Raw genomic sequence first — 14818 nt, forward strand, 5'->3', positions numbered from 1 at the left:
AATTAAAAAAAAACAACAGCACAAAGCATGGGGATGAGTGTCGATTGGAATAATCTGGTTTAGGTTCATGTCTAATACATGAAATAGTTTAAGAGTGCTTCCAGATAGATTGGAATAAGTTAGAGATACATTTCAATCTCTTGAGCAAAAGCTAAAAGAAATAAATAAAAATAAATTAAAGGGTACGCTCACGGTCAGTTCCATGGGCGTCTGCTGTGTGTTAGCTCACTCAGACAGAGAGGCTATGTTAGGGGTGCCTGAGGGTTGTCCTGTCCAGGGCTGGGCTTGGAAGAAGAGGTGTCTGCCTGTGTGGCAGGGCTGGAGCATTGTACAAGCAATTTCGGAGACCCAGCTGTCACAGGTCCCCTGGGTCAACGCCAGCCTCCAATCCCACACTTGGCATCTCCATGGCCAGCCCCACCCTGTCCCTAACCGTACGTGGCATGCTTCCATGCTGAGGGTCCTATTTTCCCCTCAGCACTTCTCCTATTCCCAGTCAAATTCTCTTGTATTGAGCTCGTGCCTCAGCCTCACGCTTCTGCCTTCACTGAGTGCTTGCCCGGCCACGACCCCCCATCTGCCTGTCACTTCAGTACTTGGTCTTATACCATCTTTCATGCTTGCACGGTTCATCCCAAAGACATGCGAAGCTTCTAGAAGGTCGCAGATTGTATCTGTCTTATCTTTATTCTTCCCTTCAGCGGCTAGCACAGTATTATACGTACAGTAAAGATACGATATACATTAATTAAAAAATATTCCTCTTCCCAAGCCCTGCGGTCATTTAGAAGTGATCTCTTCCGAATTCGGGAAACTGGGGTAACAATTCTGCATGGAGTATAGAGTGAGAACCAACCACACCCACGGGCACTTTCTCTGGAGGTTCTCTACTCCTTAACTCCTCTGGCTGCTCATCACAGCCCACAGAGTGGGTGTCACCTACCTGCCTGACTCCAGAACCCTCTCAACCAGGACTTCTCAGACTGACATTGGTTGTCACACCCTCTCGGGATTTTGATATAATGCAGATCCTGACTCAGGAGGTCTGGGACACTACGATTTTCTGTACTTCTAACAGCTCCCAGAAAATGTCAGTGCTGCCAGTCCAGGGTCTTCGGGGAGCAGGGCTCAGACAATCCCAAAGGTGGGGTCTAGCCCTAACTCAAGGCAACACAAATCACTTTTATTCTGCCTCTGAATTTTGGCAGGAGGGATGGAGTTGCTCAGAGTCCCCTTGCACTTAGCCCTCGGCCAGTGCTTTCCACACACAGCGCGTCTCACTTCATGGTCACAACAGACCTGGGGAGTCAGCTGAATTATTGCTGTTCTCCCTCCAGAGATGAAGGAACCGAGGCTCAGAGAGGTTACATGGATTGTCCAAGGACACACAGCTAATGGGTGGTAGAACTGGGATTGGTACCCAGGTCAGGCTGGTCCTACATTTTATGGCGAGACTTCTTAGGGGTATCTATCCATTGGAACCTCCAGGGTGATCCAGGGAACCCATGGCCCAACCTTTCCATAGCAGACCTGAGAGGCTACAATCACTCCAGCAAAGGCAAAGCAGCAGGGAAGGCAGTGCCTTGGAAGGCCCATTGAGTGAGCATGAGCATCTCCAAACTGAGAGAGTCCCCAGCGAGGACGGGGGCACCCCAAAGCCAGCTGGATGCTCAAGGACCATTCATGCCCAAAGCACGCACCTGCTCGGCTCCCAGTTCAGCGAAAGGCCCCTAATTGCTACTTCGGAGTACCTGCTGATTGCCAGTTGGGACTGTCAAACTGCCAGGCTCAGGCGGGGAAGAAGGTATGGGACTCTTTGCTCTAAATCCTCCTCCTAGCAAGGGAAGCCTGACTCCTAAATAGAGAAGATAACCAGGAGAGGCAGAAACACCTGGGGTCAGGCATTGCTCCTTACAGGGACCCGGAAGACCTGGTCCCCCACCGGCCGTGGTGAACAAGCCGAGGGGAGCAGAGTGGGCATGGAGCCAAAGGGAGAGGCAGGAAGAGGCTCTGGGGTGAGGGGAAGGAAGGCTGCAAGCCAAGGCCAAAATTGGGAGGACAACCTGTGACTAGGGGACACTATGACAAAGGTCCCCTGGCTAAAGCTGAGGGGCAGGAGAAGTGGGCCAGCAGACTGGAGCAAGGACTTTCATCGTGGGAGTGACAGGGAGCCCCGGCAGGGCTGTGAGCAGGAGGGAACCAGCGTGGCCTTTTCTGAGGGGCGGTCTGGTTGACAGTGGTGAGTCAGACTAGCAGGGCGGGGAAAGAGAAAGGGGGTGCCTTCCCGATGGCTTTTCGGGCAACACAGTGAGCAATTCCTCGGCGGTGAGGCCCCGGTCATGGGGTGCTGGCTGCCTGCCACCAGGCTGCAGGCTGGGGGGAGTAGGGGGTGCGCAGATCTGACACAGCCGGCCGAGGCCAGCAGAGGTAAAGCTGTTGCCCCTGGTGGGACACCCCTGCTGCGGGCCCCGTAGCTCCCCGGCTGCGTGCCCCTGGACCTTACCTCCGATTTTGGCATTGTACGCTATGCCCACGATGCAGTAGGAGTTGTTGGCTGAAGCAGCGACCTCCCCCGCACAGCGAGTACCATGTCTGAAGCAAAGCAGAAAACGAAGTTAGGGCTCCGCCCGGCCATCGGGAGCACATCCCGGGCATTTCTCAGGCCTCCTGCAAGGAGGAGCGTCACTTAGCCTCTGTCCTGCCCCCCCACCCCCCACCCCACCCCTTGCCGGCTGCTCCCCCGGGAGGGAGCCTCAAGCCCGGCTTTGCCCAACGCCCGGGGCAGTCTTGCCCCTGCACAGAGCGAGCACTTCCCCTAGCCCCAGGATGACGTGAGGGGCTTCTGCTCCCCGCACCCAGGGTCTGGGGCTTTCCTCCTCCCGAACTATGCCTGCAAGGTCACCCACAGCACATTGTCTAGCACATTGCAGGGGCAGCGTAGACATCCGTGGGGCTGACAGGATGGAAGGGAGAATGAATGGGTGTCCTGTGCCCCTGCCACCCCCATGCTCACCTCGGGACAGCCCTCCCTTCCCCTCCCCTCCACGGCCACTTAAGCAGGAGCCGAGGAAGAACGCTTGAAATTGGAACACTCAACAGCGGAGGAGGGAGTGCGAAGAAATTACCAGAAAAACAAATTGCTTTCCTCAGTAATGACCCCATTTTCCAATGTGCTTCGTGGAGGCAATTCCTCTGCAGAGAGGCCAAAATATGGGCAAGTTTCAACAGCCCATCTCTGAGAGAGTCCATGGGGATTAGAATCATTGATTTAAATTTAAAACCACCTTTAAAAATAGTCCCGGGTCTGCGTGCTAGCCTTCTGGAAGGGAGTCATCCGTCCTTCTGTGGATCTCGTGCCACCCCCCCCCCCCCCCGGGGCCAGGGCTGTCCCCAGTGTCACGGAGCTCCATGTCCCACCCAGATTCAAGCCTGCCCTTCACGGGTCACTGTGTCCTGTCTGGATCATTCCTCCCAGCCCCCTGGATGTGTGGCTGGGAAATGAGGCACCCTGCACCCGAGGCGTACTCGTGGCTGAGCAGGAAGGGCACTCGGGACATGACCTTGGGACATGAGGCAGGAAAGCAGCCCTCAGGGCTGGGGCCTCTGCTAGCTCCGGGGACTCTGAGCTCTGCTGTGCTGAACACATCAGCCTGGCCGAGCCTCCCTGCACAGCACGGCATGGGCACCCATGTTTGAACCTCACCATGGAATCTACAGAAAAGCAAAATACTATGTGGGAGGGAGAAGGCACCCTGGCAAGGGTTGTGTCAGCTGGGAGACCAAAGAAAGGGCTTTTGTTCTTTTCCACTAATATTTCTGGAGGAATGGTACAAGCTCAGGGCATGGGGCATGCCAACAGAGAAAAGACAGGCAGGACACAGTGAATGAAGTCCCAGGGCCAGGTTTGCGAAGCTGGACTTGACTCCGCCCGCAACAGGGCTGTTGTCACTTCACAGCACACAAGTCATCTAATCTCTCTAGACCAGCTGTCTTCATTTGCAAAATGATGAAAACAGCTACCTAGACAGCACCCCCCACGGTTTCTTCCCGTGTCTGTTCAGTCCGCCCACAGCCCTGGGAGGTAGGGAGCATCGTCTCCACGGGAAAGTATCTTAAGACTGAGATGGAGCCTCACAGCCGGGGGTGGTAAAGCTTGGACTTGAACCCAGATCTATCCAACATCACTCAGGGTCCTTCTACCTCTCCCATAAGTCATGGACGAAGACAAAAAAGCTCAGGCATGTGACTTCTGTGCTCCACTAGGCCAAACCACTGTCTTTTTTTTATTAAAAAAGTTTATTCATTTGAGAAAAAGAGAGAGCGCGCATGAGTGAGGGGAGAGGCAGACTTCCCACAGAGCAGGGAGCCCAATGCGGGGCTCGATCCCAGGACCCTGAAATCATGACCTGAGCTGAAGGCAGAGGCTTAACTGTCTGAGCCACCCAGGTGTCCCCAAACTACCGTCGTAACACAACTGGTCATGGAGACAAGGTTGGAAACAGAAACAATGTTGGTCAAACATCCGTTTCTAGCTGACCAGCAGAGCTGACACCCCAAGGAAGAGGCGAACTGCACAGAGGCTGTCTTGTGCCTGAAGGGCTGTGCTGGGACTGGCTTCTGGTTCCTGGCTAAGCCCCAGACACCGGCCAGGCAGCCCCATCATCCTTCTGGAATCCCTGCTGGGGCCCAGTTCAATAGTGATTCTGCAGGGAGAGGGACAGGGAAGCAAGGAAGGAGGAGATAGAGTGACGTACTTATTTTCATTGCTGGCATCATAGCGCGGAGACGGGTCATAATCATTTCCATTGACATCATAGCTGGCGTAGGAATCCTAAGAAAGGAAATCTCAGTGATGAAGAGAAATGGCACAGCGTGCTTTAAATAATTTTTATGCCTCTATTAGAAAGTAGAGAAAAACATACATTTGGTACTCTTGTCCTAGAACTATCTTACGTACGTTTTTATTGTGGTAAAATACACCCCCCAAAAATGTACCCTCCTAATCATTTTAAAGTATAAAGTTCAATGGCATTAAGTACATTCACACTGTTGTTCACCCATCACTACCCTCCACCCCCGGACCTCTTCACCTTGCAAAACTGACACTCAGCACCCATCAGACATTAACTCCCCTCTCTCCACTCCCCCAGCTCCTGGCAATCCCCATTCTGCGTTCTGTCTCCAAGAATTTGACTCCCCTAGGTGCCTCTTCTAAGTCCAATCATACAGAATTTGGGTTTTTTTTTTTTTTCCCCGTGATTGGCATCTTCCATTTAATGTCCTCAAGGCTCACCCGTTTACAGTGTGTGCCAGACTGTCCATCACCTTATATGTCTAATGTTCATGTCTTTGTTTAGACACTCATAGTTACAGTACTCGTATCATTTCACACCCTCCTTTTAAAACACTTCAGAAAAGCTCTCCCGGATTGTTGACTGCAAAACTGCCATTTTTAAGGGCTGTGTAATTGTCTCTCCAACAGACAGGGCATGTTTGAGCTTAACCTTCGTTACACACGCAGGTTCGTTAGAGTACATTAGAATATTGAATGCCGTCTTCCTATGCGCTATGTGCCAGGCTCGCTCCTTTCACTTACGAAGACGTTCAGTCCTCGCAATGACCTGATGAGGTGCCACTTCAAGATGGTGACACTGAGGCCCAGAAGCGAAGCAACTTGCCCGAGGTCTCAGAGCTAGTGAACTGCAGAGCCCGAACAGAACCCCAAGCAGCTGGGTTCAGAGCCCGGGCTTGAACTGTGTCATATTTCATGCTGCTTGCGTTAGTCCAATGACCATCTCCACACCTGTTTCTGAATTCTTTAGGACCCATTCTTGGGAATACATGTGACTCCTCAAACATCTGGACCAATCCTCTGGGCAACCCCCAGCCCCAGGACAACAGAAGGAAGTGTATTTCGCCAAGCCCCCCCCCAACATGGTTTTCTGTATTGTTTAATATAATGGGGTGGGAGGGGAGAAATGGCACCTTATGGTTTTTATTTATTTATTTATTTATTTATTTATATTTATTTATTTATTTATTTATTTATTTATTTATTTTACCTTACGGTTTTTAAAATTTGTATTTATGGAATGACTAGCATGGTTGAGTATCTTTGCATGTTCCTAGGCTTGACTTACATAGTTCGGAGCCAGGTCGGGGTGATTCCGCTCTATGCCATCATCAAGGATGGTGACCACCACGTTTTTCCCAGTGTAGCCCTTCTTCCATGCTGCCTGGACGTTCATTTCTGATCGGCAGCGGCTGTTCTTGTCACCACAGTGCTGTAGGCACAGAAGACACAAAGCCCGCCCCCAGCACAGACTCCTTGCAGCCACAGCTTGCTGTAAGTAAACCCAGCAGGGGCGCTCTTATGCGCCAAGTAAATAAGGAGGAAACACTTCCCCGCGCCCTACAGAGCAGACGACCTCTTTCTCCCACCCATTCCCAGGAAGAGTGAATGGGAAGTGCTCCCCGAGCTTTTCCTACACCTGGCAATCTATCATTTTCCTAGGATATTATCTCCTTTTGTGGGCTCTCACTTTTCACTGCTTAATTAGTCCTAAGCTTGCATGAATTCACTGCCCTGCTCAAAGACTCCACACCCCCCACCCCAGGGAGGTTTTGCATCATTCTTAAAACTTTCACAAGAACATCTGTGCTACGCAGCACTGAAGTAGGGATTTCACAATGATAGGAAGTGCGTCTGTTTGGAGTTGCCGTGAGGATTTAGCTTTGCTGGGAGAAATGAACCCATCTCGGCAACATGGCAGTGCAAATGCCCAGAGGGCGGAGAGGCCCACACCCCACTCACCATGTACCACATGTTGGACCAAATGGGGTCGTTGAAATAGAGGGCCTGCGGGTCGCTTCGCACCTGTCTCTTCACCCTGCGTTTAACTTCTTGTTGTTGGAGCCATTTCACCTGGCAGGGAGACATGCAGTTACTATTTATTTTAAAGAGGATCTCATGATTGTCTGTAGCCTCTCCGTCGGTGCTACAAGTGTGAGGACTATGAAAAGGGGAGAAACTGATCAAACGGTTATTAGAAGTTGGAAGCAAGACATTCTACAGAGAGGACAGGAACCAGTAAATCACAGTAATCCATACGTTGGAATTTTTAGTAGCCACTGGAAACATGGCACCAAAATAAGCACAGAGAAAAATCCAGCAAGAGATGTGGCAAAATATTAAGAGCTGCAATTCTTTGGTGGTACATTATTGCTTATTTAAAATTTCTAAATTAGGGGCCCCCAGTGCCTCAGTTGTTAAAGCATCTGCCTTCGGCTCGGGGTCACGATCCTAGAGTCCTGGGATCGAGCCCCACATTGGGCTCTTTGCTAGACAGGAGGCCTGCTTCTCCCTCTCCCACTCCCCCTGCTTATGTTCCTGCTCTCACTTTCTCTCTCTCTCTCTCTCTCTCTCTCTGTGTGTGTCAAATAAATAAATAAATAAAATCTTTATAAATAAAATTTCTAAATTATTTTCAGGGTTTTTATAAATTTTCAGTTGGCATGATCTGCCTTCACAACCAAGGAAAAGAGGTTGCGAGGGAGCATCTGTGATACTTTGGAGCAGGAATCCAGGAGGCTTAGCTGCCTAGATTCAAAACACAGTCCCACTCTCACCAGCTGTATGACCGAGAGCAGTCCAGTAACCTCCCTGGCCTCAGTTTGCTTGTCTGTACAATGGGCACCATCATGGGTTGTCATTGAGGGGGCACTGGCGTATGAAGGAGTGTATAGAAAGCACTCACTTCAGCATGTGTGTGTGTGTGTGTGTGAGAGAGAGAGAGAGAGAGTTTTTCAAAGTTGAAGACATTTATTTTGTTTCATTTGTACTTTTAAAAGATCATGGGGGAAAGAATTCCCACGCCTTGAAGCAAAGCATTTTCTTGCTGCCGTGGTCCCACCTGATTCAGTAATGGCTCCCTCTGGGGCTCCGTCTGGAGCTGGGATGGGGATACGCAGGACGAGGGCACTGTGGCTCTGCTCTCAGGAGTCTGCGCTTTAGGTGGGGGTCCCCCCACCAAGCCCAGAGTGTGACACAGGCTCTGAAGTAGCAGACAGGTAGGGAAAGTGGGGCGAGGAGGAGAAGGAGTGGGGGATGGGAACTTCAAGGGTTGGAGCAGTGGGGGCTCAGGGTGGACGCCAGGCAAGGCGGGTGACCTCAGACTCAGACCCAAGGCTGGCAAAGCCACCAGAGGAGCCACCGAAGGCAACTCTGGAAGGGAATAAAAGGCCACCAAAGGCAGAGGGGCAAAATGCCTTCCCTCAAACCTCTCTTGGCCTCCGTTTCCCCACACTGTCCTGAGGAAGGAGAGCAGAACAGCCCCATATACCGCCTCACATTTAAGGGCGGGGATTGATCTGAAAAGGCAACATGGATCAAAAGGAAAAAGTGCTTAGGAAGGAGTATCACAGCCTGTCCCACTACCAATGTGCTTTGTTCCTGAAACACCAGGAGACACCCAGGTTCCTTAGAAACACCACAAACAGTTCAACAACAGTTTGGGGCTAGGCACTAAAACGAACCTCGGCCCCAGGTCCTAGATAATTTATAATTGCCGTGAATAGATACTTCCATGGAAAATAAAACTATACAGTGAGATATTTTGTAAACAATACCCTCCGATGGCATTTTGCAACTTCCCCATAAATCACTGCCTGAACCAGAAAGATTTACTTGGTAGACAACAGGTAAGACAATATTTCCTAATCTGCTAAACACCCTAATTACAAAACAGAGCGTTGCGTGTACCACTAATGGCTCCAAGCTCCCCGGGGACGTTCCCAATCCGTCTTGTCCTACTGACTCACCACCCATCTTACTAACATCCAGCACCTTGCGACTCTTGTGGACATCCAGTTACGAAGGAGAAGGAGGTGAACTCTCTTCTCCCAAGCTTGAGTGGGTCACCAGGGAGATGACCAGAAGTCACAAAACAGTCCCCTAGTGGGATGTAAGTGGCCCCAGTCATGGCTGGACTCTGGGTAAAAACCCAACGCTAACACACAGTTCTGAGGGTGGGCTGTCATGGCACAGGTCCACGGCACAGTTTGGGGATCTCCCTCTAGCTTGGTCTCAGGGGCAGCTCTCCCTCCCAGGACAGGTCGTTGTAAGTCTTTGACAACCGGCGAGCGCTGGCAGGCCAATGGAACCAAATATAACAAATTATCCAGATGGAATCACAGGTGCCCTCACTGTCGCAGGCTGACTGGGCCAGTGGTCCCTGGGTCAGGGCTTCCTTGCCATCGTCCCCCTCTGGGCTCTAGTCATTGCCTTGTTTCTCAGCCAAGTGTAGGGAAGTACAAGGGGATTCCTGACGCGTGTGATTATCTTTCTGAGAAAAGGCAACCTAGGATCCTTTGTGGGGTTTCAAGTATTCTTCATAATACTTCTCTGGAAGTTCACCCAGACTGCCCTTTTACATTGAAGATTCACTCATGGTCTGTCTGGATTTCCCAGCTTCCCAAGGAGGCATTCAGACTTTCTCCTGGTGAAAAATGCAGGGGAAGAGACCGTGGTAGACACAGTCTACCTTTCAAGGCCGCAGAACTCAGAAAATCAGTCTTGAACTCAAGTAAGTCTGCAAAGGAGTGGGCCTGGAGCAGAATAAAACACATTTAGTGCCTCAATATGCCTGGTGAGGGTAGAGCCCGTCGTCCTTATGAAGACAATGGATCGTGGATCAAACTTTCAGATCACTGCATTGAAGGAAGGGGGAATACCGCACACAGGAAAGTGCCTGCTCATTCTACTTCACTCCCCACGGGCTTTTTTTTTTTTTTTAAGATTTTATTCATTTATTTGTTTTTGAGAGAGGGAGGGAGGGCAGAGGGAGAGGGAGACAGAGAATCTCAAGCAGACTTCACACTGAGTGTGGAGTCCAGCATGGGACTCGATCCCACAACCCTGAGATCATGACCCGAGCCGAGATCAAAGAGTCAGATGCTCAAAGCGACTAAGCGCCCCAGACCCCCTCCGTAGGTTTATAGGAGGTTGATGGTGGCCTCCCAAAAGGTATGTTCACCCAGAAGTAATTAAGTTAAGGATCTCCAGACGAGATTACCTGGGTGATTTATTTGAGTGTGCCCTAAATTCCAATGACATGTGTCCCCATGCAAGAAAGCAGGAGGACAGCCCTTGGGAAGACAGAGACAGAAGCAGAGATGGGAGGGAGGCAGCCGCCAGCCAAGGGATGCGTGGAGCCACCAGAAGCTGGAAGAGGCAAGGAAAGATTCTCAGCTGGAGCCTTCAAGAAGAGCTACTGCTCCGTGGATACCCTGACTCCAGGCTTCTGGACTTCAGGACGGTGACGTCAGAAATATCCGTTACTTCAAGCCACCCAGTGTGTGGGCATTTGTTACAGCTGCCCTCAGACGGTAACACAGGTTTCAACAGTGGCTTTAATCAGGGCTGAGCTTTGTCCACGTTTAAGAATCCCTGAGGCTGTCCTGCTCAAGGAGGGTCTGGGATTCCAGCTCGCCCGACCTCCCCTCTCTCACTGGAGACGAGAACATATAGGACCCCAGAGGAGGGGCTGCGGTGGCTTGAGGCGGCTCTGGGAGGGGCCCTGGGCTGGGGAGAGAGGCTGGAGGCAGTGGCTCTTGGGGCCAGCTCTGGCTGGAACCACTTCCTGCACAGACCTGTAGCTCTCACCCCAACCACTCCCCCCGCCCCCCGCCAGGTCACAGGGCACTGCACACCTTTCCCCCTTGAACCTCACTCTATGCCCAGGCCACTCCCCCCGGTCTTCCACCACCAGCAGGCTGGGCTGTGCCACGAGGCTCTGTGCCTCCTGACTGGTGTGTCCCCCCCCACCTGCCCTCAACCCGGGCCACTTACTTATATTCATCTTTTGAGCCTCACACATGCTGGAAACCTTTTCTGATGTCCAGGCCGGCCACTGAGGGGGTGCCCCTCAGAGCTCCTAGGCTCCCCTGCATGTCTCTTTACCACTGCCCTCACCCCCCCCAATGTGCCCACTAGCCCTTCTTTCCTCCCAGAGGAGGGATGACTGAGGTCACCCTGGTTTCCCCAGCTCTCAGCAAACACCTGTCCTGTGATAGGTCCTCGATGGGCAAAGCTCTGCTGGACCACAAGCATCCTCTTTCTTACGGAAAAGGCAAGATGAAAACGGACACAGAATGAATACAAACTTAAAGAGACTCTGCCGGAAGCCGACGGCTCATCCCGCCCCTGGTTCTCCTGGCACTAGCCGGTCCGCGATTGGCTGTATCTGGGGGCCCATCTGATCGCCCTCTGCTCCCCACTGGCCTGTGGGTGGGACCTGGGTTTTGCCCACCACTGTATTTCAGTGTACCCAGCACTGCGTGGCATACAGAAAGAGCTCACTAAATGCTTCTTGAACACAGGAGTGAAGTTAAATGAATACATTTCTTTTTACAAATGACTTTTAAAAAACACATTTCAGAGGAGAAAATGCGATGGAGTCTTAATGACCACCTGATGACCTTGACTGATTTTTTTTCTGTGGAAGATCAACTATAAGTGATTTGGGGCAAGAGCAACGTTTGCCAAATGCCACGTCTGGCCCAAACACCAGTCATCTCTCTTAGCACCCCTGTATAAGCCTGCATAAAATGTCCTGATTTCTTCCAAGTCCTATTTTGAAGGTGGAACTTCACGCTGACCCTCTTCCTTTTATGTTTTTCTTGGTATGTTTCTTGCTAAACATACAGCATATTTATCATAGAGAGTTATTTGCTCTGGGGGAGAGAATTCTAGGCATGCGGAAGACTTCATCATCTTCTCCAGTTTATGTGAATAGCAATGCTTTCTTCTGCCAGGCGTGCCAACCCCCCATATTTCTTCTTGAAGTCAGATTAAAATTAGGCCTCTGGTGAATGCCATTCTGTAGATACGGTAAAATGCAAAGATGCGTGTAAAGAGGTAACATCAATGAGCAGGATCCCAGTAGATGGCCTGCGGGTGTCACGGGTCATCGATGCTACTGAACTATGAAACTGTCCAAGTGGCATTCTGGCAGGTGGGCCTTGGGCAGCCCTGGTCACGTTTTCTTCCCTGTGGGCCGCAGGCATGCTGCCGGACCAGAAGCTGGCCTAGCACAGCAGTCATGGGCTCAACAAGTGACAAAGGGTTTGTTTTGTAGCTTCCTCCCATGAGCCAAGGTCAGCTGTGAGAGCATGAAAGCCCAGCTCAATTCCACCCGAACCTTCCATGTGCTCATGTCCTGCTGCAAAGCCCTCATTGCTCATGGGGGCCCCCCTATGGCTTCAGAAGCCTCAGGAAGTTGGCAGGAGCTAGAAAGTCCTAGAAGGGGGCTCCAGAGTCTTTGCCCTGAGTTGGAGCTACGACAACAAAGGCCATTCACAGAGACCCTTGTCCCCACATCCTCTAGCTCCAGGGGAAGAGCACACATTTGAATCAAGCTGCTAAACTCCCTTGACATGCCCCCGGTACGCTCAGTTCACGGAGAGTTAATTCTCTGTGGGTTCAACGTTCCATGCACGGTTGTATCCAGAGCGTGGGAGACAGCTCCTGCCCGCTCTCTTTTTTGCTTCTCCCTTAGCATCATCAAAGAGAAGGGCAGCTTCTTCTGTAATTGCCGAAGGACAGGGAATTGCCTCTGCTGTTTGCTTGTGAGTAAGCCAGCCCTGACTGCCGGCCAGGAAACAACTGTGGAAGAAGTCAGGGGCCAGACCCCCGAGGGCCCAGGTGCCACCAAATCCTAAGACCTCCTCCAGGAGAGAACAAGCTCACCAGAAGGAATGTAGACGATAACCCTCCGTCTCACTCTACCTGTGGGAGGCTCGGCAGCCTGCCTGGGCTTCCAAGCTGTGAAGTCAGGGGGTCAGATCAGCCCGTTTCCCAATGCAGGCTGGACCGACTTTCAACCAGGAAGCCAACCCATGGGGTGGAGAATTGAAAGAAAGAAAAATAATACTCCCCAACAAGTGCAAATCACCTTACAGCTTGCAAGGTGGCCTGTCTTAGGACAGGCAATGGTTAATGCACACATGAAATGAGCCAGGGGGCTAGGCTGGGGCCTTCTTCCCCTAGGGTCTAGCGTCCCTCAAGAATGGAAGGATAGGCAAAAGTCCCAGGAAGCCCAGAAACTAGAGGCAAAGCGGTATGGAGATGAGCACATGATTTCTGGCCCCCCCGCCTTTCTGGAGAGAGAGAGAGAGAATCTAGAAATTTCATCAGCTTTTCAAATGGACCTGTGATTCCAAAATGGGTACGAACCATTGAATTCAGCTAGGCTCACAGACTAGAAAGTGGATCAGGCCTTTCCATGTGAGGAATGGAGACGTGCAGTCACACTTATGTTCCTGGGGGTCGGCAGGGAGAGGGACCAGGCCTGCAAGCAAGCAATGACTGGACAGCCTCATTACAGCCTGTCCCAGTGAGACACCCGAGCCCCCCTGAGAGTATCACTTGGGGCGGAGTGGGGGATGCTAGGCCGCTCTGGCAGTGGCTTATCTGAAAACCCAGGAACCAAGGTAGTAGATGAGGGAGAAGAGAAGGAAGATGAACCAAGAAAATAAAGGGTATCCTGACTCAGCACAGAACCCCACCTCCTCTCCCTTCCCACATCACAGAGGCCAACTGGGGCCTAGCCCCAAATCCACTTCCTCGCCACAGCAGTGCTGAAATGACGTGTAGGGTATCTCCAACCCTTGCCATCCAAGCTGAACCACATGGACACAGCTGTTTCACGAAGGAGAGAGAGGACAGTACTCATTCTGCCTGTTTCGGAGACGGGGAAGTGTGAGAGCACTTTGGGAAACTGACTCTCCTCATTCTCTTGTTAGTTAGTTCTTACTCTGCTGAAAGGAAAGAGAAGGTAGCCTGGTCCGCACCTCAGTATCACTTGTCACTGCTCATGGACAACAGGTCAGGTGGCCAGAGCCTAGTGCCCCTCCCCCCTGCCCCCCAGTGTTCACCAAGTTGATACCAGTGACCACATCCAGCGTCCGGCTATACCGTCACTACTGTCATCACTGTAGGCTTTAGCCATACAAGATACAGCGTGATTCATTCATCCAGGCCCTTTTTCGGAATTTTGTCATCATGCTATGAAGGCAGGCCACGATTCGCTTCTGATGTTTTTACGTAAAAAGAAGGGAATAAGCAAATGATAACAGATACAACGGGATTATGTGAACCCACTCTATGCGACTGAGTTATGTTTCAATGAACGTTGACTAAGTGTCTGCCTACTATTTCCTGGGTATCTGCTAAACTCATAAGGCAACACAAACAACTGAGATGTGGCCTTGGCCCTCGAGAACGTTATGGTCTGCTGGCAAGAGATGGGCTCCTGTGTTTCCCTCTGTAAGCTCCTCCACCTCAGGCCAGATCACCTTCCCATCGCCTCTCCTTGGGGTCTGGAAAACTGCGCACTCTCCCCAGCCTCGTGCTCCCGGCGCCCGGGGGAACCATCTACAGCTCCCGCCAAGCCCGGCCCTGTCGCTTACCAGATCCCAGGTGCACTAAACCACTCATCACTCCCACCAAACACTGCCATGTGCTCCTGTGTGCTCCCACCTGGGCCTATGACCTTGGCACGACTTCCAGAATGGCCAGGAAACAGATGTTTATGGGAGCAAAAGGGAGGAGGCCATGGTCAAGTAAATCCAACAGCTGCAGAGCAGGACAGGCTTCTTTCCTGTTCTTGTGTGTACTGAGACGACACAATTTCTCCTACATCCATGGGACCACTAAGCCCTTCAAGATGGCACCCTGCCCATGACCACCGGCAGCCTGGAAGGAAGGCCGGACTTGGAGCCCCCACCTAGACCCTCTCTGGCCCCACCCCTACGATGT

General features: G+C 51.6%; 1 protein-coding gene across 2 annotated transcripts in view; it reads right to left on the bottom strand.

The window, feature by feature from the left end:
• PCSK6 (proprotein convertase subtilisin/kexin type 6) overlaps positions 1–14818 on the bottom strand; it is a gene marked incomplete at its 5' end in the record, with an annotated part of 179205 nt that overhangs the window by 110993 nt on the left and 53394 nt on the right. For both annotated transcript variants that reach the window (XM_080808819.1, XM_080808818.1), the window contains 4 exons: positions 2504–2592; positions 4755–4831; positions 6141–6284; positions 6815–6925. In XM_080808819.1, the coding sequence (XP_080664945.1) occupies positions 2504–2592; positions 4755–4831; positions 6141–6284; positions 6815–6925 (421 nt within the window). The remainder of the gene's footprint in view (positions 1–2503; positions 2593–4754; positions 4832–6140; positions 6285–6814; positions 6926–14818) is intronic.

The sequence above is a fragment of the Martes martes genome (assembly GCF_963455335.1).
Source record: "Martes martes genome assembly, chromosome: 7".
NCBI lineage: Eukaryota > Metazoa > Chordata > Mammalia > Carnivora > Mustelidae > Martes > Martes martes.